Source organism: Micromys minutus, assembly GCF_963924665.1.
Source record: "Micromys minutus genome assembly, chromosome: 13".
NCBI lineage: Eukaryota > Metazoa > Chordata > Mammalia > Rodentia > Muridae > Micromys > Micromys minutus.
This window is the reverse complement of record NC_137982.1, coordinates 9,721,032-9,742,442: the sequence shown is the minus strand read 5'-3', so window position 1 is coordinate 9,742,442 and position 21,411 is coordinate 9,721,032. Positions and strand designations below refer to the sequence as shown.

At 43.9% G+C, this 21,411-nt stretch overlaps 1 protein-coding gene across 1 annotated transcript in view; it reads left to right on the top strand.

Moving 5' to 3' along the window:
* Nucleotides 1-21,411, top strand: part of MVB12B (multivesicular body subunit 12B) — a 151,214-nt gene that overhangs the window by 9,025 nt on the left and 120,778 nt on the right. The window contains exon 2 of the mRNA XM_080927013.1: nt 3,759-3,881. Coding sequence (XP_080783139.1) covers nt 3,759-3,881 — 123 coding nt within the window. The remainder of the gene's footprint in view (nt 1-3,758; nt 3,882-21,411) is intronic.

The following is a 21,411-nucleotide window of genomic DNA, read 5'->3' as shown; positions in this document are numbered from 1 at the left end:
AGGGCTCTGCAGCCCTTAGCCTGGGAATGATCTGGCAGAGGTCACATGCCCATTCAGGAAAGGTCACTGGGGACAGATAACCTTAAGAGAACAGCTCAAGGTCACTGTCACCATGGCCAAGAGCAGATGTCACTCCCAAGTGTCCAACACCTTCCTTTTTTTGCCTGGCCTGTGTTGAGAATCACTGGTTTCAGATTGGCTCGGTATCTGCCATCCCAGTCACCCAAAGGGATTGCACTCTGGCTTTCCCTGTGGACACTTCCTGTGGTGACAGCTGGAAGGCACAGTGCAGCCCCTCGGCTGCCTTCCTCTAGGTCGGTTGGCCCTGCTGCTCGCACATGGTAATGGAGCCCCTGTGTGCTGTGGCTCCTGCACTTGCCATGCCGTAGATCAACCCATTCCCTCCTGTGCCGGGCTCAGATCTCCCTCATTAGGCCTGAATTTACCTCTGTCCTACACAAACATGGCCTTAGCTCATTTTTATTGTTGTAAATTATTTATGAGGGAAATGTTGAATCTCGAAACTGAGGTGTGAGGAAAATTAATCCCAGGTTACTTTTATCTTTCTGTACATTTCTCCCCTTTGCTTTACTTATTGAGCTATGGCCAGAGGAAAGAAGCGCTCTGGCATTTTGAAATATAATTAGTGTTGAACCTGCTTTCCCATTTGGGCTGGATCTCGGTCTCCGAGTGCAGGGGAACAGTGCACAGACTAGACTGAGGAGGATCCCCTGCCAGCCGCCAGCCGCCAGCCGCCAGCTGATGGGTGTCTGGGAACAAATGTCAGTTTCCGCTTCTGTAAAATAAGGCTAGATTGGGGAACCTTCCAGTTCTGAGGCGAGTTATCAGCTGATATGATCCTGAGAAAGTCCTCTGGATGTGCAGAGTTCTGTACAAACCTAACAGGGGAGCCATGGAGCCACTACGATGGAACCAAGAGTTGTTGCAGGAAGGCCTTTTGTGTTTTATACCTAGTCACCTCCTGCCTAGCTGGTCAGTGTTGGTCTTGACACATGCTGCCTTGCTCTCCCCTTCTGTCCCTCTGTTGAGTTGACATTCATGGCTCCTCTTCTTCCTGGCCGAGGCCTGGCCCAGGACCCTGAGCTGCAGGGTCCTGTTCTACTCCCTTGCCTGCTCCCTTCTGGCTGGAGACTCCAGGCAGCCTGAGGAAACATGGAGTGCAAGTTAATAAATGGCCTTTTGTTAGGAAGGTCAATTGAAGTGGCTGTAGAGACGCTGTTAAAAGTAATTTGCAGTCAGAAAATATGTAATTCAGGGCAAGCCACTTTGAGCGATGGCCTCTGCCATGGATATCTTGGGCGTTTCTCATTAAGAGGCTCCTAGGCTGGTGGCAGCCATGCCCCACCGTCAAGTGGGCTGCAGCCCCTGGAACAGCCATTTGTCTCCGAGGCACAAAGACTGCCTTGATCCCCAGGGCACGGCAACCCGGCAACCAAGGGAGAGAGGCAGGGAGAGAGGCGGGGCGAACGAGCTTGGAGAAGACTGTGCTGGCCGAGCCAGACTGCAGTGGGCTGGGCAAGCTGGGCTTCTTAGCTCTGAGGCCCAGCTCTTTTGTCTGCTTCAGCTGGAGGCTGCCCGCAGCCATCTTGGAAGCTGCTGCTGGATGCCTCCCGGGGTGCATTATGGGAGCAGTGTCTTCCCTTTGCAAGCATACTCACCCTCTTGCAATTGACAACAAGCAAGAGAATCGCTGTCATTATGCCTCGTGGAGTGCATTGCCATTGGGGAACATGGATCTCCCAGCGAATGAGATATTCCTTGTGTGTGCTCACAATCTTGCTCTTTTCTCTCTCCTTTCCTCCCTACTCCTTTCCTTCATTTCTTTTTCTCCTCTCTATTCCCCTCCCCCCTTCACAGTAAAGGCAGTAGGATTTAAAATTTTTTTTTCCTTTTTGCTTCACATGTTCTTTATTAAATTCACAGCATGATATTTAACACTGGCAGGATTCGTACGTTCTGCTAATGAGTTGTTAATTGCAAAGCATCTTTGGTAACAGGCATCAGGTACCAATATTTTTGCAAACTGCAGCCGTGTGATTTTTATGTGCATCCCCTGTACAGGATTTTTCAGGGACCGAGGCATTTGCTCTGAATTGGGCAGGTGTAGATATTTAACCCTAAAGCCATATTGGGGTCACACGTGAGGAGTCACCTGATAAATATTGACTCAATACCTACTGGGCGCAAGAGTACTAAGCACTGAACCATCAGAGATGAAGCCACCTTGAAAATGAAAATCCAAACAAGGAAAGGATAGAAAGGTGCAAGTGGTCTCCGCCTCCTGCTCCGGGCCGATGTACACTTATTTTTGGTAGAAGCAAATAAAATATAACTCTATAAATTGGCTAAGGGGCAAGGTGCCAGGTACCTCCAAGCCCTAACCAGGACCAAGTTTCCAGTATGCTCTGTGGGTTCCGCTGACCTGCATGGACATTTTGATGGTTTCTGTGAGGTAGGCTACAGACATCCTGGAGTGGCCAGGGCTTTTTGATAAGAGGCTGGGGTGTGCCTCCCGCTGCCTCTTCAAGGCAGGATGTTTGCTGTAGAAGCTGTGCTTGCCTTGAGAGCTTTAGCCAGCAGGGCTTAATTGCGGCAGAATGGGGGGGGGGGGGAATCCTTTTGTTCCTTCCCACTGCTTGCCCAGTAAAAGTGCTCTGTATCAGGTGTGGAGATTTGGATTTGGATTCTGGTGCACAGCCAGCCACCCAAGCGGCCAGGCCCACTGCTCCCTGAACCTCCTCAGCCTTCCCTGCTGCTCCTAGGCAGAGGCAACAAGCAGCAAAATATTAATTCCATGCACCGCCTTTTCATCCAAGTGACCGGTGAGAATTAGGATCACTGTTAGTGCTTAACTTTGAGTAAGTGCCACTTGACCCGGGGGTTAACCTAGACAAAGAAATGGGCCTGACCTCTAGTGCATGGTGCCTCCAGTCTGGCTCAAGCCAGAGTGCCCTTAATAACCCATGTGACTTTAAGCTCTCTAGTCCACCTGCTGTTTTCTGAGTGCCTACTGTGTGCCTCTCTGTGACCCTCTTTTATATTCTGTTTTCACAACATCCCCGAAGTGGATCAAGACCTCATTTTACAATAGAGAGAAAGCTGGGGTTCCCCAAGGCTTAATTTCTTGTTCAGACACTAACTTGTAAGTGTGGAGTCTTTGGCTTTGGGGCTCATTGAATTCTCGGTCTGCAGATTGTCTAGCTGTGCTTTGGAAACCTAACTCCATACAGGAGCACTGTGTGAGGGACAGACTTTGCCAGGGTGGCTTGTCCAGTATTGGTCCCTGGTCAGACATCAGGCAGTTCAGAGTAGAGTTAAGAATAATGTGGGGCTGTGCAGGTAGCTCAGTGGGTAGCATACTTGTCTAGCCTGCATAAAGAGTTCCGTCCCTAGCACCACATGAAACTAGGTGTACACACCTGTAATGTGAGCACTCAGGAGGGAAGTTGTGGGAAGAAGACAGAAGTTCAAGGCTATATCATGGGATGTATGATAATGTACTTTTTGTGTTTGAGTGGAAATTACCTCCTGATATGAGCTCTCAGCATTCCACACCAACAGCTTGAGGTGTGGTGGTTGAATTCTTGGTCTGAGTTCAGGGTCAGATAAGCCAGGTAAAGAATGTAGAACTCACTGAGGATAGCTGCCCCAGAATTTTCCGTCTACTTGAAACCTTGCTCGCTCACATTAAATACTGAGTTTGAATTTTTTGCTCTCCATTTCCTTTTCCAAACCAGGACCAAGCCACCATGCCTGAAGTCAAAGAGCTTTCAGAAGCCTTGCCAGAGACACCAATGGACCCCATCACCGGAGTCGGGGTGGTGGCTTCCCGGAACCGAGCCCCGACAGGCTACGATGTGGTAAGACAATAGCAGCTTGTCTGTTCTCTGTCTACTTCAGTCCCTGTGTTGAAGCTCTGCATCTTCCTTCTCAGAACTTCGGATGGCCAGCAGAGGAAAGTCATGGCCAACGAGGTGGTCAGGAGTGGGAGTCAGGGGACCTGCTGAGGCCATGGAATATGGGAATCATTTCCTGGCTTTGGTGCTAATAGGCTTTTGACATTTGTGGTGGTCATTTTTCACTTGTAATTAGATTCATTGATGTCCAAGGTCACCTCTAGTTTTGATGCTTCATGAAGAGAATTTAGGATAGATCCTGGGAATTGTCTTATATTGTTCCAGGAGTTTAAGTGTTCAGAGTGTGTTGTTCTAGCACGTAGCTGGAAAGGATCTTGTACAGTGATTAGCTTAATATGTGGACAGGAACTCTTTAACTCTCGGCTTCTCAAAGTCAGGACCAATAATCAGGTAACTCTTTGTCATGGGACTATCAAGTGCATCTAAAGCTGTGTGCAGCAGCACCCAAGACCTCTGCTTAGCTGAACTGAAGATGTTTCTAGATGTTCCCTGGGAAGGGTGTGAATAAAATCAGCCCTATTTGAGAATCTCTTTGGTCTGCATCAAATCCTCACTGCAGAAAGAGGGGTCCATTAAAAGAAAAACCAAGAAAACAAAAACTTTCCTCTCCTACTGTTGAGATGCTTGTGAAGAGATGGAGAGGGTTCTTTTTGACAAAGATTTGCATCTGGCCGGTCTCCTGTCTTCAAGCCCAGTTGGAATGTCTAACTTTCCATAAAATCGAATCATTAGGTATGGCTTTGTGCCATAAAACTCTTGGGGAAGCTAATAAAAATGCTCCTGATTTGAGAAGCTGAAGTGTGTTTTGATGAATTGGGTCTGAGGTGGCACACTGCCTGCCTGGGCGCTCCTGCTCTGCCTTGGACCATCCAGGAGCCTTGGAGGCTCAAGCCCTGGAATTGGGCCTCACAGCTTTCTGCTGCTGTTCTCTGTCCGTCAGTATCTGTAGCATTCTGGCTGCACCTTTGGGGTCATTCAGATGGCTTGGCTAGTGGGCGGCAGATGGCCTTTGGTAGCTTGGCTTTCTGAAAGTCCCTGGAAGCCTGACAGGGGCACAATCTATCCCTATCATTTTCTTCTAGCATCTAGCTCAGGGCAGGAGACCGTGGTGTCAAATGAGTGAGATTAATAAGCACATTTCACCGTCATGCTGCACTATGCATTTTAGTGGAAGGTGAGCAGGGCAAGAGGCTCACACTAGTTCGCCTGTAATTACTCAGCCTGCACATGGCCCGGGCTCCTCTAAGAGCTCTTTCTGGGAGAGGGCGGGCAATCCTCTCTTCATCTGACCTTTGGCCTCTTCTCAGATAAACATCTCATTCCCAAGAGCTCTGGCCCTAGTTCAAGGGGAAAGGTGGGGAGGGCAGGGTGAGAAGGGCTCTTCCCCTTCTTCTAAGCTGGAGCTCCGAATGAAGACTGCAGAGGAACCAAGTGCAGGAATGTTTTGGGAAGGCCCCAAAGATTGTCCAGAGAGGAGGGAACCCTGCGAGCCAGAGGTTAGACTACTCACAGTGTACAGTCTGCTTAGGACTAACCCCATCCTCTCTAACACAGTGAGGTGCTCTGATCACTCTTGTGAGATGTGCTGCTGGCTCTTGGGCTGCTTTAGAAAGGCTTTCTAGGCACTGCTGCTGCTTGAAGGTGAAAATGCCAAAGGTGCATTGGATTTGGGAAGCATCTTGGGCTAGGACACTGAAAAGCATTTGCTAATGCTCTCAACACATTGTCTTCATTTCTGCAGACCTTTGAGAACAGCCTTCCATGTCTGACGTTCAGCCACATGCCGAGGGCTTGGAGTCACAGGCTTGATGTACCCAGTCTCGGAGATTGGGGTGGGGCTCAGAAAAGGCTCAGAAGCAAGGCTACTGTGCTGGAAATGTAGTGAGAATTTTGTTTTTTTGTTTTTGTTTTTTTTTAAACACAGAAATAGGAATATGCTCTTGTTTTAATTCCAGGTGTGACTGTGATTTGCCTCTTGCTATAGCAGGGGCATGTTTTTTTGCCAGCTGTAGGTAGTTTCTGTGATTGTGTGACATTTGGAATTCTGGGGACTTTTCAGAGTGTATATAAATGCTAGGGCCTCGCAAGGTGGGTTTGGGTGTTGGTTGTGGTTTGTTAAGTGCTCATGCACAAAGTGGAAACAAAAAGTTACATATCCTAATAGTGGAGAACAAACTTGCCCCAAGGAACTCGACACCTCTGATCAGCAGAAAGTAGTGTAATGGTAAGGTTGCCCCCCTTTCCCTCTATTTCTTCTCCTGTGTTTGGGGTTAAAGAGTAGGAAAGGGGTGGAAGAAGGAAGAATCCACAAAGTAGCAAACACCAGCTTTGTTGTAGAAGAGTGAGGGGAGATGGCAGTGGGGGTGGGGGGAGACTGAGTGTGGACACAGATGGGAGAGGGAAGGTGGCAGTGGGGGGAGGGCTTCTTGTGGACAGAGGTGGGGAAGGTGGCTGCTGGACCTGTTATGGCGTCTGGAGCAGCCGTTCCCTGACATAAAGATGGGCAAGTGGCAGGCTAACCTAGGTGCAAATGGGGAGGATTCCAGGGTGAGATGGTACAAGTGGGCAGGGCCTGTGTGGTGAAGTCAGGATGAAGGGCAGAGGAGGCGTTGTCCAACAGCGGTCAGAATGGATGGGCAATTTCCATTGTTTGGCTCTTACTCCTTCCTTCTTCAGGGTGCTGGGAAGCCAGCTTTGGTGGTGGCCGCCAGCTTCATGTGGCCTCTGTAGGCAGCTTGTGAGTTACCTACCCTCCCTCCTTCCTTTCCCTCCCCTCTTGTCATCTCCATTTCTTTCAAGAATGTTGAAATTAATTAGGCAACAAAACATTTCTTTAAAACTGCTGGTCCTGCATAATTTATAGACACCCCAAGTATGCCAGGCATCTCCAGAATCAGTGGAGCTGCCAATGTCTGACATCAGATACAGGATGCTGTGGGAATGCTGGGACAGACCAGCTCTCCTCTGGGCAGTGGGTTGAATTTAGGGATCAAAAGGACACACAGGTTTAATATTGGATGCCTGCAGAGTAGCCAGTTGTCATGCACCGAAGCAGAAGGAAGAAAACAAAAATGAGGACCTCACAAAACCACCTGCTCAGTGCTGAGGTAGGGCATGCTAGGGAGGAAGGTAGTGAGCTCTTGCCCAAAGCCTGTGGTAGATCCCAAGTGGAACATGCAAGCCACACCATCTCCAGTGTGATGGAGCAGTTACTCAGGACTCTAGAAAGCCACATTGTGGTAGTAGGCCCTTGTCCCTCACAGCCAGAGGACAGACCTCAGGTGGATCTGAGGTGCTACCCTCCGGTGTCCCACCCTGCAGCGCCCCAAGAATCATTGCTCTTGTCTCCCACAATATTTTTGTCATTTCTAAAGTGTGCTGGTTATTTTTTGTCAACTTGACACAAGCTCCTGTGGTCTGAGAAGAGAGAACCTCAATCGAGGAATCGCCTCCCTCAGACTGGCCTGAGGGAAAGTCTATGGGGCATTTTCTTGATTGATAATCATTGTCCTGGGAGGACACAGCCCATTGTGCGCAGTGCCATCCATAGGCTTGTGGTTCAAGGTTTTATAAGAAAGCAGACTGAGCAAGCCATGGGGAATAAGCCTGTGAGCAGCACCTCTGGGATTTCTGCTTCAGGTTCCTGCCTTGAGCTCTTGTTTCTCTCAGTGATGGACTATTAATTTGTAAGCCACAATACACTCTTTCCTCCCCAGCTTGCTTTTGGGCATGGTGTTTGTCATAACAGAACCTGACTAGGAAAAGCACTGTGTGAATAAATGTTCAGATTATAGTATGTCATCGGAGATTGGCTTTTATTTATCCAAACTTCAGCTTCACCTGTGGTGATTCTTACCAAGAGCAGCCTCATGTGCTAATCATTAATTTTATTGATAAACCAGGCTATGGATGCACCATGCTTGTTTATTTGACGGCAGGAGGACGTCGCTGTCTGTCTAATTTGGAACGATTACAAATCATGCGCAGGCTCTTAGGCAGCATCAGCTCTTACTGCTGTGCGTGAAAGCATTTGCTCAGTGTATGGTAGTTGTGTGTTTAGCTTTTAGGAGAAACGAAATTATTCACTTATGTGTGTCTGTGGCTTACGAATAGTCCAGCTTTCAGTGTCTTCTCTTGCCCTTGTATTTTCCCTGTTGCAGCCACACTCCAACAGGTGTGCAGTACCTTCCAGGTATCATTGTGTTCTTAGTGACCGGTGCTGTGTGTGCCAAGCTCTTCATAGGCTGATCCCTCCTTGTGGGTTTCCGTGCAAGTCTCTTTAGGTCATTTCTTAATTGGATCACTTGAGTTTTTTACTACACTGACTTCCAGGGTTCTTGGCTTAGTTTAGTTAGGATCCGTGTGTGTGTGTGTGTGTGTGTGCACGTGTGTAGCACACTTCAGTAGGCATGTCTTTCCCCTAACACAATCGTTCACATGCTGAAAGAAAGCTTTAAAGTTTGAGCAGGTCCAGGTTCTCTATTTTCTTTTTTCATTTATGAATTGTTTAGGTATCAAGTATAAGAAGAACCTTTGCCAAGTATAAGAACTTTTCTGGAAAAGTGTCTAGTTTTCTACACATTTTATATTTCATGTAATATTTAACCATAATGTCCATTTTAAAGTTAATTTTTATGTAAGATGTAGACTTGAATTGAGGGTCCCCCCCTTTCCCCTTTGGAAGACCAAACACCTGCAGCATTTGTGGAAAAGATGTTTTTCCCTTTTGAACCTGTGACAGAAGTGATAGCCATGGGTCCCTTTGTTAGTGTCACATAGCACTATTACCAAAGCTATATAACAAGTTCTGAGGTCAGTAGAGCTATCTCCCCCTCCCCCACCCCTCTTCCCATCTCCCTCCCCCTCTCCTTTGAGACAGGGAACTCCAAGATGTAGCTCTGGCTGGCCTGGAACCCACTATGTGGCCCCGTCTGTTCTCACATACATACATACATTTATTATTGATATTTTATTTATTGTGCTCAAGCTTGTTAGAGTTGTCTGTCCTATAACTTTTAGAATAGTCTTGTCTATATCATCAAAAACTTCCCTTGGAATTTTGAAGGGCATTTGTTCCTAACTCTGTGTAGGATTTGAATCTCCTTATCTGTCACATTGAGCTTGCTAATTCCTCAACAGTATTTGGTTCTTTGATTTGTTTCACAACATTTTATACTTTTTAAACATACCAGTTTACCCATGTTTTTGGTAGATTAATGTGAATACTTTTTGAATTTGCATTTTTATTTATCATGTGTGGGAGCAAACAATACTGTGTGTTTAGAAGTTAGGCAGCTTGCAGGAGCGCTCTCTTCTTCCTTGTGGTCCCTGAGGGAAGAACTGAGGTTACCAGGTTTGGTGACGAGCATCTTTATCAAATGAGCCATTTCACTGGCCCCAAAGTATTCTGGTTTTTATTTTGAATGATTATAGATTGAGCTGTGCCTCTAATTTCAATGTGTTAACTGATATTATATAGCAACATCATTACTATCTGTAGGTCTCTAACTAGCCTTTCCTTTCTTGCTCTTGCTTGATGCAGAAGCAGGGCAGTGAGGTTAGCCGCCTTGGTGAGCACTGATCACAGGGAAAATACTCTCTATCAAGTATTTGACTATGGATTCAACTATAAATATCTGTACCAAGTTGAAGAAGTTTTTGTTGCAGTAAACGTTAAAAGGATAGCCTAACCTTTTATTGACCCCTGTGGTCTCACTCCTTGGCCGCCGCTCTAGTGCAGAACATACACATGCGGTCCCCACATCACTTGGCACTCCAGGCTGCCTCTAAGAACTCAGGTGTGGTTCACTCCACCATTCTGTTGTTTCTGTCCCAGGTGCATAGGACCGACCCGGTGTGTTTCTTTCCTCCACTGACCATCACAAATATGACTCCAAAGCCCAATACACAGTAAGATTATATCCAATGGACAAAGATAAAAGCTGCCTTTCTATAGAGATAAAAAGACCTATAGAATCCTTAAAAATATTCATATCTACCTTTCACCAATTAAGTCCACCTGGATCTAGATCATCCTTCTCAAGTTCCATCTTGATTTTTCCAAAATCCCTTTCTGCCTCTTGCCTCTACTTTCACTCCTCAGCCTTTCCCCACCCATCTCTCTCCTGTCCAATCATGTGTCAGCTTAACATAAATCTACAAGTTTCTGTTTACATTTCTCTGAGAATATTGTGACTAATGGATTTTTAGATGCCCTTTCTGCATCAATTGATATGATCATATGATTTTTTTTATCCTGTTAATGTGGTAGATTACATTGAATATTGAACAACCTTGTGTTCCCTAAGATAAATCTCATTTGGTGGTGATTTATACTTATTATTGGCAGGCTGGAGAGATGGCTCAGTAGTTCAGAGCACTAGCTGCTCTTCCAGAGGTCCTGAGTTCAATTCCCAGCAACCACATGGTGGCTCACAACCATCTGTAATAGGATCTGATACTCTCTTCTGGTGTGTCTGAAGACAGTTACAGTGTACTCATAAAATAAATAAAGAATTCTTTATACACATTATTGGTGAATTCTCTTTGCTATTATGTTGAGAATTTCTGTGCTATGTTTATGAGGATTATCATTAGCGGATTTCTTGATTTTACATTGTTTTTGTCTGTTTGATAATTCTAGATTCATGAAATGAGTTGAAAGTACCCTCCCCACACATACATACCAGTTCTAATTTTCAGAAAAGACTGTATAATTGATGTTAATTATGCATCAAATATAAGATAAAAATCTTTCAGGAAACCTCCTGAGTCTGAGGATTTAACTTCTTTGAAAGTTTGAAAATTTCTAATTCAGTTTCCTTAATAATTGAAGGACTGTTCATGTTTTTAGTGAACTATGGCAGTTTGTGTTTTTAAGGAATTGCTTTGTTTCATCTAAGTTATAAAATGTGCATAGGATTAATTTAATAGTCCCTTACTTTTTGAGGGCTATAAAGGTTGTAGTAACTTGTTTTGTATTGATAATTTTCAAAAAACAACTGTTCCATTGATAGTTACATATTGTTTTTTGCTTTCCATTTCATTGATTTCTGTTATTTTTTTCTATTTGTTTTGGGTTTATTTTGCTAGTTTTCTAGATCCTGAGATGGAAGTTTAATAGACTGATTTGAGACATCCTTTTTATTTATTGTATTTTATTAGTTCTTTGAAAATTTTATAATTTTTAAAAAAATTCTGTTCATTCCCTCCCCAACTTCTCCAAGATTAACCCTTCATATAGCTTCGAGCTTAGCTACATTGCTTTGGCTCCTGGTAGATAGCGATTCCAGCCACCTAGTTTATGATATGCTGTGACTAGTGCAAAGGTTGGACACTTCTAAACCTTCTCCTAATAGCAAATGCTCTCCTTCAGTGCACCTGAGACTCCGAAACTTTCCTCTCCTAGCCACTGGCCACTTGCCCAAATTCTTACTTGACTGGTTGGCTTTCTTCTGCAGCTCTTACATTCTGTCCTTCTCCCCAAGTCATGGTGATTCTCTGGCTCCTTCCTCTCCCCAGCTCCTAGACTACACAAATCTCAAGGTCCCACCTCAGTCTACCTGCCCAGCTATTAGCTGTTGACCCAATCAAAAACCGACTGGGAATAAGGACCTTCAGCGTTTGGACATGCAGATTCCCCATTTGGGGGGCAGATTAGAACCAATCCCCAACAGCTTCTTTCCCTACTCACTCAACTTTGCACCCCCCCCCATTTTAAATCAAGTCCAATTTGTGCTGCCCACAAGCTTGTGAGTATTCGGCCTTCCACTGGAGTGTGGCCAGCTTCCCAGAGGCTGAACCACTCTTGGAGAAAACAGACCCTTTCTCTCCCAGCAGCCATCAGTTGCCAGTATCTCCTTAGCCAGGGAAAGAATGATGCACCAGTTTCCTGCCCCACTTGTGGATCCGGGCTAGCTCAAGCTTGTGCAGGTCTTACACATGCTATCACAACTGCTTGAGTTCATATGTGCAGCTGCCTCATTGTGCCCTTGTAATCCTCTACTCCCTCTTCTGCAGTGGTCCCTGAGCCTCGGGAGGAAGGTGTGTGAGACACGTTTAGGATGGAACGTTTAAGTCTCATACTCTGCAGCTGGGCCAGTTGTGGGCCTCTGTGGTAATTGTCGGCTACTGCAAACAGAAGTTTCTCTGCTGAGGACTGAGAGACTAATCTAATCAGATTTTTAAAAAGATTTATTTGTGTATTTTATGTATATGAGGGCTCAATCTGCATGAATGCCTGAAGACTAGAAGAAGGCATCAGATCCCATTAGACATACTTTGTGAGACTCCATGTGGTTGCTGGGATTTGAACTCAGGACCACTCTTGAAGGCATCCAGTGCACTTAACTTCTGAGCCATCTCTCCAGCCCCTTTGCCAGGTTTGCTTATTTATTAATTTTTTTAAAGACAGACTCTCACTCTGTAGCTCAGGCTTGTGTGGAACTTGCAGTGATCATCTGTTTCAGCCCCTAAATGGTAGAATGGACGTTAGTCTCTGTGCATGACTTTTCTTCATTTCTAGAGTGTCTTGTGTCCAGATCTCTCTCAGCACTAGTCTCCTTGTTTCACAGATTTTCATGTTTTATTCACACTTTTCAGTACATTTAAAATTTTGTTTAGATGATGTATTTGACACATAAGTACTTACAATGTGGTTTCCAAGTATGGAGAGGATTTTGTTACTAATTTCTAGTTTGATTCTGTTGTGTTTGGGGAGAACACTGATTCTGGTTCTTGTAAACCCATAGGGACTTGATATCGCTAAAGTGTGTGGTCTGTGCCTCGGGGCATATGGAGCCGCGCACGCTCTGCTGTTGATGGGGAGGTGTTCCATGAAGGTCATGTAGACACTGTGTTAACGCTGTTCATGTCCTCTGTGTCCTTGTTCAGTTTTTGTAGGGTCCAATTATTTTGTCAGTTTTTGAGAGAAACCATATGGAAAGTTTAATCATAATTGTGAATCTATAAACTGGTTTCTTTTCAGCTCTGTTCGTTTTTGCTTCACAAATGTATTTTGTAGGCCCATTGGATGTTGCTTAGGATAACCATGTCTTCCTAGTGGATTAACTGATGAGCATGTCACTTGATTGTTAATTTTATTGTTTCATATATGAGTATAGATAATCATTTCAATTAAGTACTTTTTTTCCCCACACTTTTTAAGCCACCCTGTCTATAGTCTTAGGGTTTCTATTGCTGAAATTAAAACACCATGATACTAAGTAACTTGAGGAGGAAAGGGTTTATTTTGCTTACTTTCCACATCACATTCATAATTAAAGGGAATCAGGGCAGACACTGGAGGTAGGAACAATTGCAGAAGCTATGGAGGGATGCTGCTCACTAGTTTACTCCCTATGGTTTGCTCAGTCAGCTTTCTTATAGCACCCAGGACCCTCAGCTCTGGAGTTGTTTTGCCTCCACTGAGCTGTGCTCTCCTGTATCAGTAGTCACTGTAGAAAATGAACACAGGCTTGCCCATAGGCTGGTTTCTCAGTTGAACTTTCTTCTTTCTAAATGGTTCTAGTTTTTGTCAAGTTGACATAAAACTAGGCCGTACATGCATTATGTGTCCATCAGGCCAACCTCACATCCTGCCTCTACCTCCTGAGTGCTGGAATTGAAGACATGTGCCTTCATGACTGGCTTTGAGACACAGTTCTTAAGGGAAGATACACTTATGTCACTTTTTGACATGCATTCTGCCAATCTCTAGTCCTTTAATGGGTGTATTTAGGCCATTTATACTTAGTATAGATTTCGATATCACAGGACTTAGGTAAACCATTTTATTTATGTATTTATTTTGTTTTGTTTTTCATTTAGTCTCTGTTTTGTTTCTATTTTCTTTTGGATGAATTGAACATTTGTTAGGATCCTATTTTGGCATATTGAAGTGTTTTGAGTGGTTGTTCTTTGTATTAGGTATTATTATACTATAAGTCTGCCAATATTATTTTACCAGTTTTTAAGTGACATGCAAAGCATCTCTCTCCTTCACCAGCCTTCATTAATAACACAGAACATCTTGAGTTTCCTGCACATGTATTTAATGCCACATAATATTTTTTTTCTTAGTCTCTTAAACCATTTATTTCTCCCACCTGGAAGGATTCAGCAAGGCTGGAAGAACAGCTGTGCAGGTTAAGTGAGGCCAGGACTCAAGCAAAGGTGGCAATGTTCCAGCCCGCCTTGGCTGAGTTCATATCGTAATAGTCGATGTAGACCCAGTCCAGGCTGACTTGTAAGCAGTCGGACAGCAGGCTACACAGCAGCTTGCTGTAGTTGTGGTTCTGGGTGCCACCGATCTTGCCAATGCTGTGCGGCTGCAGAGGTTATTTGTACTGCTAAAAGTTATGAGCTGGTCCAGGACCATGCACCTCGCTTGCCCGTGACCTTCCCCAGCTGCTGGATGACCTTGGAGAGAAACCCCTTTGTCATGGAGGTTTGGGGAACATTGTTGTTCATGATGAACATAGGCATGGTGGCAGAGAGACTGTGTGTGAGGACTGGAGGACTGGGCAAAGTGTGGCGTGATCCAAGGCTGCCACACGACATTCTGTTTTTACCTCGTCACATGTGACTGAGAAGATTCAGGAGGAGGAAATCCATATTTACTTGTTTTTATTAACTCTGTTTTCTTCTTTCTGGGATTGCTTTGATTTTCTCTCCTTCCCTGAAAGTAGGATTATGAGTTGAAAAATGGTGGGCCCTTCTTTTTGGGCACGCTGATTTCCAATGAGAAGTAGCTGAAGACCTTCTAGTGTGATGGCTTTGGGAGCCCCATGTACTTGGAAATAACCCTTTGCCCAAGGTCTGTAAATAGGCCCAATAAACTCAGAAGCTCCCCATGGGGACCTTTGGCAAGATTGTACTTTGGTTTGTTGTGGGGCCTTAAAAGGAGGACTATATGCTGTTCACATCTCCTGGAAAGAAATTCTCACAACTGATATATTTAAAGCATACTGTTCGGTGAAATTCTCACAACTGATTGATGTATATAAAAATTCGATGAGTCTGAGCACCAGTCTGTGTAGTCATCACCATCCCCAAAGGCCCCCTCACGCGTCTCTCTGTTGTCTGTCCCTCATCCCATCAGTAGGGAGGCACTTACCCACTTCAGCTCTCTCTGCCTGCCTCCCTCCCCTAACCCCCTCTGCCATTGTAGTGAAGTTATTTGGTGATTCCCTCACGTGGAGGACAGCAGTAGTTCTGGCCTATCTAAGAAGTTGTCCCCGAATTTTATCTCAGCCAACGTGAGGTGGCATTTGTACTGTTTGTAGTTGAGGCAAATCAGACTGAAGCTGCTGTGAATGTAATAAGTGCTTGCCTTCTCTTCCTTTGTTAATACCCAGCAGGGGAATGGCTTTAGCATTTACAGTTAAGGCAGTGGGGTCACTTTTTACCCTATTGTTTATTGAGTTGTAATCTTTGAAGATTACCCTTCTTCAGTGAATTAACTCAATCCTATTGTCTAAAGTCAGTTGCTTGGTAGACACCTGCTGTACTGCTCTGCTCTGTGTTGAGGCCTTTGGCAACCTTGGCTTTAAAGCCATTGTTGAAATGGGTAGTCCTCAACTCTGTTCTCTCCAGTGGTCTTTGGTTGTCCTGGGACTTTTCCTTACATCAGTGTCTAAAAATACTTTGCCAGGACTGTGTGTGGCTGTATTAAAATATGGGTCAGCTTGTAGATATTGGATATGTTAACAGTTCTGGGTCAATATGTCTATGAATATGGTATTTAAATATTTTAAAATTTCAAACACCTTTTCTTTTTCAGTGTGGAAATTGTGCAGATATTTGGCCAAAGTTGTTTTTCTATTTTCTTGTGAAATGCCAATTATTTTGTTCTCATTGATTGGAGTACAGGTGGCTATTGTCGCTATTAAATTAGTTTTTAAAGCTTTAAAAACCATCCCTTAAATGTAGGTAGCAATGATGTCTATGAATACAAAGTTTTCATTTCTTCTTTATCTCACAGACTTTACAATTTTTGTGTGTGTGTGTGTGTGTGTATGTGTGTGCTATTGAGTAACAGTTATGAATTCAGATTTCCATGCCTTGTTTCCAGCCTTAGGGGAAAAGCTTTCAGTGTTTGATCATTTAAATATGGTGTTGGCTGTGGGTTTATCTTTAGATACAGGGAGTGGCCTTCCAGAAAGCTTTAGTTTTACATGGAAGTTTAATTTTGTCAAATGCTTTAATCTGCTCCTGCTGCTGCCACGTGGGGTGGTTTTTCTTTAATTCTTGGTGTGATGAAGCACACTGATATTTGAATGTTAAAACAAGCATTAATTCCTGGGGCAAATTCCATGCGGACATAAAAGATTGTCCTTTTAACTTGTTGCTTAATTTCATTTGCTAGAATAGTGTTAAGAAATGTTATGTAGGGCTAGGGATGTAGTCGGTGGCTGAGCACTTACGTAGCATGCATGAGACTGGGAAGGAAAGAAGGAAAGGAAAACAAATGTTTTGCACATACATGTTCATGAGAAGTATGAATGACTGTGGCTCTCTGCTCCTGTAATTTCCTTGGCTCTGGGATTGTTGAAGTGTGTTGCTTTTCTGTTTTCTGAAGTGTTTACTGTAAGTTTGGTATTTTAGTCTTTGAATGCTTGTATAATTTACCCTTAAACAAAGGTATGGAAAAATGTTTGTAATAGGCTAAGGATGTAGCTAAGTGGTAGAACTCTTGTCTAGCATGTTCAAGGCCCTGGGTTCAATCCCTAGTAGTCCAAAAATACATGGATGGATGGATGGATGGATTGTAACACTTTTTTTTTTTTTAAATAGAGGGATCTGAGTGCACGTATGGGGGCTACATGTGTACATGCTGATGGCTGCAGGGCATTGTAATCCCCTCCCCCCAAACAACAGCTGGAGTTACAGGTAATTGTGAGCCACCTAATGTGAGTTCTGGGAACCAAACCTGGGTTCTTTCCAAGAGCAGGCAGTGCAGTGAATTGCAGATGTCTCCATAGCTCATGTGTTAGCTATTCTTGATGAGTATTAGTAATTTATGTCCAACAATCCAACCGATTAGGTTTTCTTGTGTCCAGGCATAAAGTTCTTCATAATGTTCCTTATTTTGTTTTTAGTTTCTAAGATCTGTTGGTTACCTTTTTTCTAATTCTCAATAATGATAATTGATATTGTCTCTTTTTCCTCCTAAGACTATCTAGAGTTTTTCCAATTTTATTTTCTCAAAGTTTTATTGGTTTTCTTTTTTCTCTTTTATTGTTTTATCATCATCTTTAGACTTAGCAGACTGGTTCCTGAGGGAGAGTTCTGTCCACTGATTTGACACCCGCCCCCCACCATTAGTGCTAAGGATTTTTCTGAGCTTGGTATTGGCTGCTCTTCCAAACATGATCATGTCATAGAGAATTTTAATTCATTCACAAAACTGTCTAATACCTTCTTTGTCTCTCTATCAGTGTTTTATTTTAATGGGTGCTATTTTGCTTTCACATTTGTGAATTCTCCAAATGTGTGCATTATTGACAACTTGCTCTCTTTCATGTACCCAGAGAACATAGAAATAAGTATTGGGATTCTTCTCTTGTAGACATGATGATATTTTTAACATTTATAAGCTGTGTATGATCTCAGTGGCATATTATGTTTTAAACCCTTAAAGAATATAAAAACCATCTGTAAATCACAGGCTATACACATGCTGCAAGCTGTATTTGTCCTGTCCTATAGGCTGTGTACAAAAACCTAGGCCTTCTAGATAAAACCAAGGCAGTCAAGGTAGTTAGTGCCAGGTAAGGTGCAGTGGGCTGGGGGAGACATATGTACACTCTGCTGCCATTCACAGCAGTTCATCTCGTGACCCATCACAAACAGTATCTGCTCCTCAGCCAGTGCCACTGTACTCCTGCTGTGAGACCTAAGTCATATATGCCCTTCATACGGTGATCTGAATTACATGTATGCTGTAGCACAGGTCACATGTTAACCAAGTGCTCTGATTACTTCTCTGTTGCTGGAATAAGCACTATGACCAAAACCACATAGAGAGGACTGGTGGTAGTTCATCATGGAAGCCAAGGACTGAGACAGGAGCTAATCTAGACACTGGGGATGCAGCTCACTGACTTGCTCCCCCTGACTTGCTCAGCTACCTTTTTTCATAGCCAAGAACCACCTTTCCAGAGATGGCATAGCCCATGGGTAGTAGGAAGGCTGGGCCCTCCTGCATCGATGAACAATTAAGAAAACGCTCCATAGACATGCATAGAGGCCAGTCTGTGGAGGCAGGTCTTCAGGTGAGGCTTTCTCTTCCTGGATGTGCCACAACGACCACGAATGCTAACATGACACCAAGCCTACCTCCTTGAAATACAAGGGCTAGTACCCTTCCTTGGAAACCTTTAGAAGTAGAGAGGATGCCTCAGTTTCCCACGGTGGGATTATGGAAGACTTTTACCTGAAAGGGACTGACCTGTGTTCTCTTCTTCCTCCCCGGTCATCGCACAGCCTACCCTGTGGTTTGTCTTGGAAAACACTCTAGTACATCTGAAAGCACATTCTGTTGTTATCACGGTTGAGTTTTCCACAGGCGCCAGAAAGGCCTGGTGGGTTGACTATATTGTTCACGTCTTCTAGATGCCAACTGATTTTCTGTTTTTGCAGTTATCAAGAGACATGTACTGGAATCTCTGGCTATAATTATGGATTATTGGTTTGTTTACTTTTTAGTTCTTGCTTTCTGCATTTTGCGGTTCTGTTGTTAAGTGTATAAATATTAGAATTGCATACTGTTCTTCTTGGTTGACCCCTTATCATTTTAAGTGACTTTGCCAATATTTTTTGCTCTGAAGGCACTTTGGGGTATAATAGGATACAGCAGTAGTTTTCTTATGAGCAGTGTTGGCATGAACCATCCTTTTCCATGCTGTTCCTTTGAACCCATCTGTGCCTTTCTATTTAAACTGGGATTTGTATAAATAGTCTATTATCCAATCTGACTATTTTTTTTAGACCACTGACCTTTAAAGCAGCTACTGATGTGTTTGGGTTTAACTCCACCTAGTTTGCTGTGTTATCTGTTGTTCCCAATCCTCATTTGTTGCTGGTTTGAATGAGAAGTGTCCTAGTTCAAATAGGCTCAGACGTTTGAACACTTGGTTCCCACTGGTGGTGATATTTGGGGAGATTTAGGGCACACAGCCTTTCTGGAGGAAGTGCATCACCAGGGCAGACCACGAGGATAGATGCCCCCACCCGTCAGTTCTGCGTGTGGGCCTTGCGCTTTTGTCTGAGGAAGCAGGCTCTGTTGTCGAGCCTCCTGCAGCAGTGAAGACAAAGTGAACTCATTCACAGCTCGCTTTTGGTCATGGTGTTTTATCACAGTAACAGAGAAGAAACCAAGACAGCTTCCTTCCTCCACACCCCTCTCCAGTGTTTCCCTCTTCTCTTTTTTCCTTTCAGTACTGGGAATAAAGCCCAGATTTAGCGTGTTCCAGTCAATTTTTGTATCACTGAGCTATATCCCCAGCACCCCCTGAATCTTTTAAATTATTTTTATCCCATCTTTTTTCTTTGTTACCTTACTATATAAATTTTTTAAAAGATTTATTTTTATTTTATAGGTATAAGTGCCTGCCTACATGGATGTATGTCTCTGCTACACATGGAGGCCAGAATTGGGCATCTGATCCCTGTAAACTGGAGTTAGAGATGATTGTGAGCCACAGTGTGGGTACTGGAATGGAACCTGGTCCTCTGTAAGAGCAAGTTAGCTGCTAAGCCAGCTTTCTTAGTAGTTACTCTGGGCTCACCTCTTCAGCATAGCGCGTGTGTCTTTCACAAACAGCTCGGCGCTTCCTTCCTGGCTTTGTGCTGTGATTGCTGTATTCCCTCTATGCATGCCATAGACCCCACAACACCTGCTCATCAGCTTTTCTTTAGATTTTTGTTATCTTATTTTTAAAAGGCTTAGGAAATAGTTAATTCCTTATAGCTGTCCTTACAGTGCCATGTCTTGTGTTTAATGCTGTGTTCCCAGTTTTCATCTGATGTGGCTTCCCTTCCGCCTGAAGAACACGCTGTGGTGGGGACTTCCTGTGCTCGAGTCGTTTGCGTGCCTGGATAATTTATTGTTTCCTTGCTACTAATGTCTATTCTCCTTTGGTATAGAATTCTCGCCGGCACCTTCTTTCTCTGTGTTGGGATGTGGCCCCGTTATCTTTCAGCTTGCTTTGTTTCTTCTGGAAGCCAGCTGTTGTTCTTACAGCTCCTGTCTTCTCAGGCTGTTTCCAAGGCTTGTTTGTTTTTTACCCCCACCCCCACCCCAACACACTGGGTATAAGCATTTTGATTAATTTCCTAACAGTTATTCTGCCTGTGAGTTATTTATCTGGGATCTGTGAGTTTATAGTCATGGCTAAGTTTGGAATGTTTCTGACGGTTGTGCATACGGTTCTTTCTCAGTGTTCTTTTCCTATGGGCTCTGGCTTCCTGTGGCTCTGACCGCTGTGTATTGTCTCATGGTTTCAGTAGCCATGAAAATATAGAAAGAGGTAAGGGCAATTAAGAATCAAGTCTTTAGGTGCTGGAGAGATGGCTCAGTGGTTAAGAGCACTGACTGCTCTTCCAGAGGTCCTGAGTTCAAATCCCAGCAATCACATGGCTCACAAACATCTGTAATGAGATCTCATGCCCTCTCCTGGTGTGTCTGAAGACAGCTATAGTATACTTATATATAATAAATAAATAAATCTTTTTTTTTAAAGAAAAGAATTGAGTCTTTGTAAAAAGCATAATAACCCAGAAAATCTGGTAGTAAAAAGAAATTAAGCAAAATATAGGCCAAGAGGAAAGCTGGAAAAGCACATTTTAAATGGTTTGAGAATGGCATAGATGGTTTCCATGTGTGACAGTGTGCCGAGAATGTAAATCCTTATTGTGTTTGAGAATCTCTCCTGCTCTGCTTGTTGCTGGATTTTAAAAATGTGTTTAAAGTTTTTTTCCACATGTATAAATGTGCACCACATACATGAAGTACTTCCAGAGGCCAGAAGAGGGCGTCAGAGCCTCTGGAACTGTAGTTACAGATGGGTTGTGAGTTGCTATATAGGAACTGGGAATTGTACTCAGGTCCTCTGCAAGAACAGCCAGTGCTCTTAAATCTCTGGACCATCTCTTCTGTTTCCCTCCCTTCTCTCTGCCCCTCTGGTCTTTTTTTTTTTTTGGTGGCAAGTTCTCTTGTAGCTGAGGTTGGCCTTGAGCTTCTGTTCCTTCTGCTTCTCCATCTCAAGTGCAGGATTACAGATGAGCATCACCACACCCAGCCTCTTCTGCCATTTATGAAGAACTCAGGTACCACCCCTGATTCCAAGAAAGAAACCAGCAATGCTATCAGCGTTATTTCTGCAGAAGAACAAGTCCCAGGTGCTTTTCGGTAACATTCCTGTGATGACAATTCTTGGTTGTCAACTAAACTACATATGGAATTAGGTAA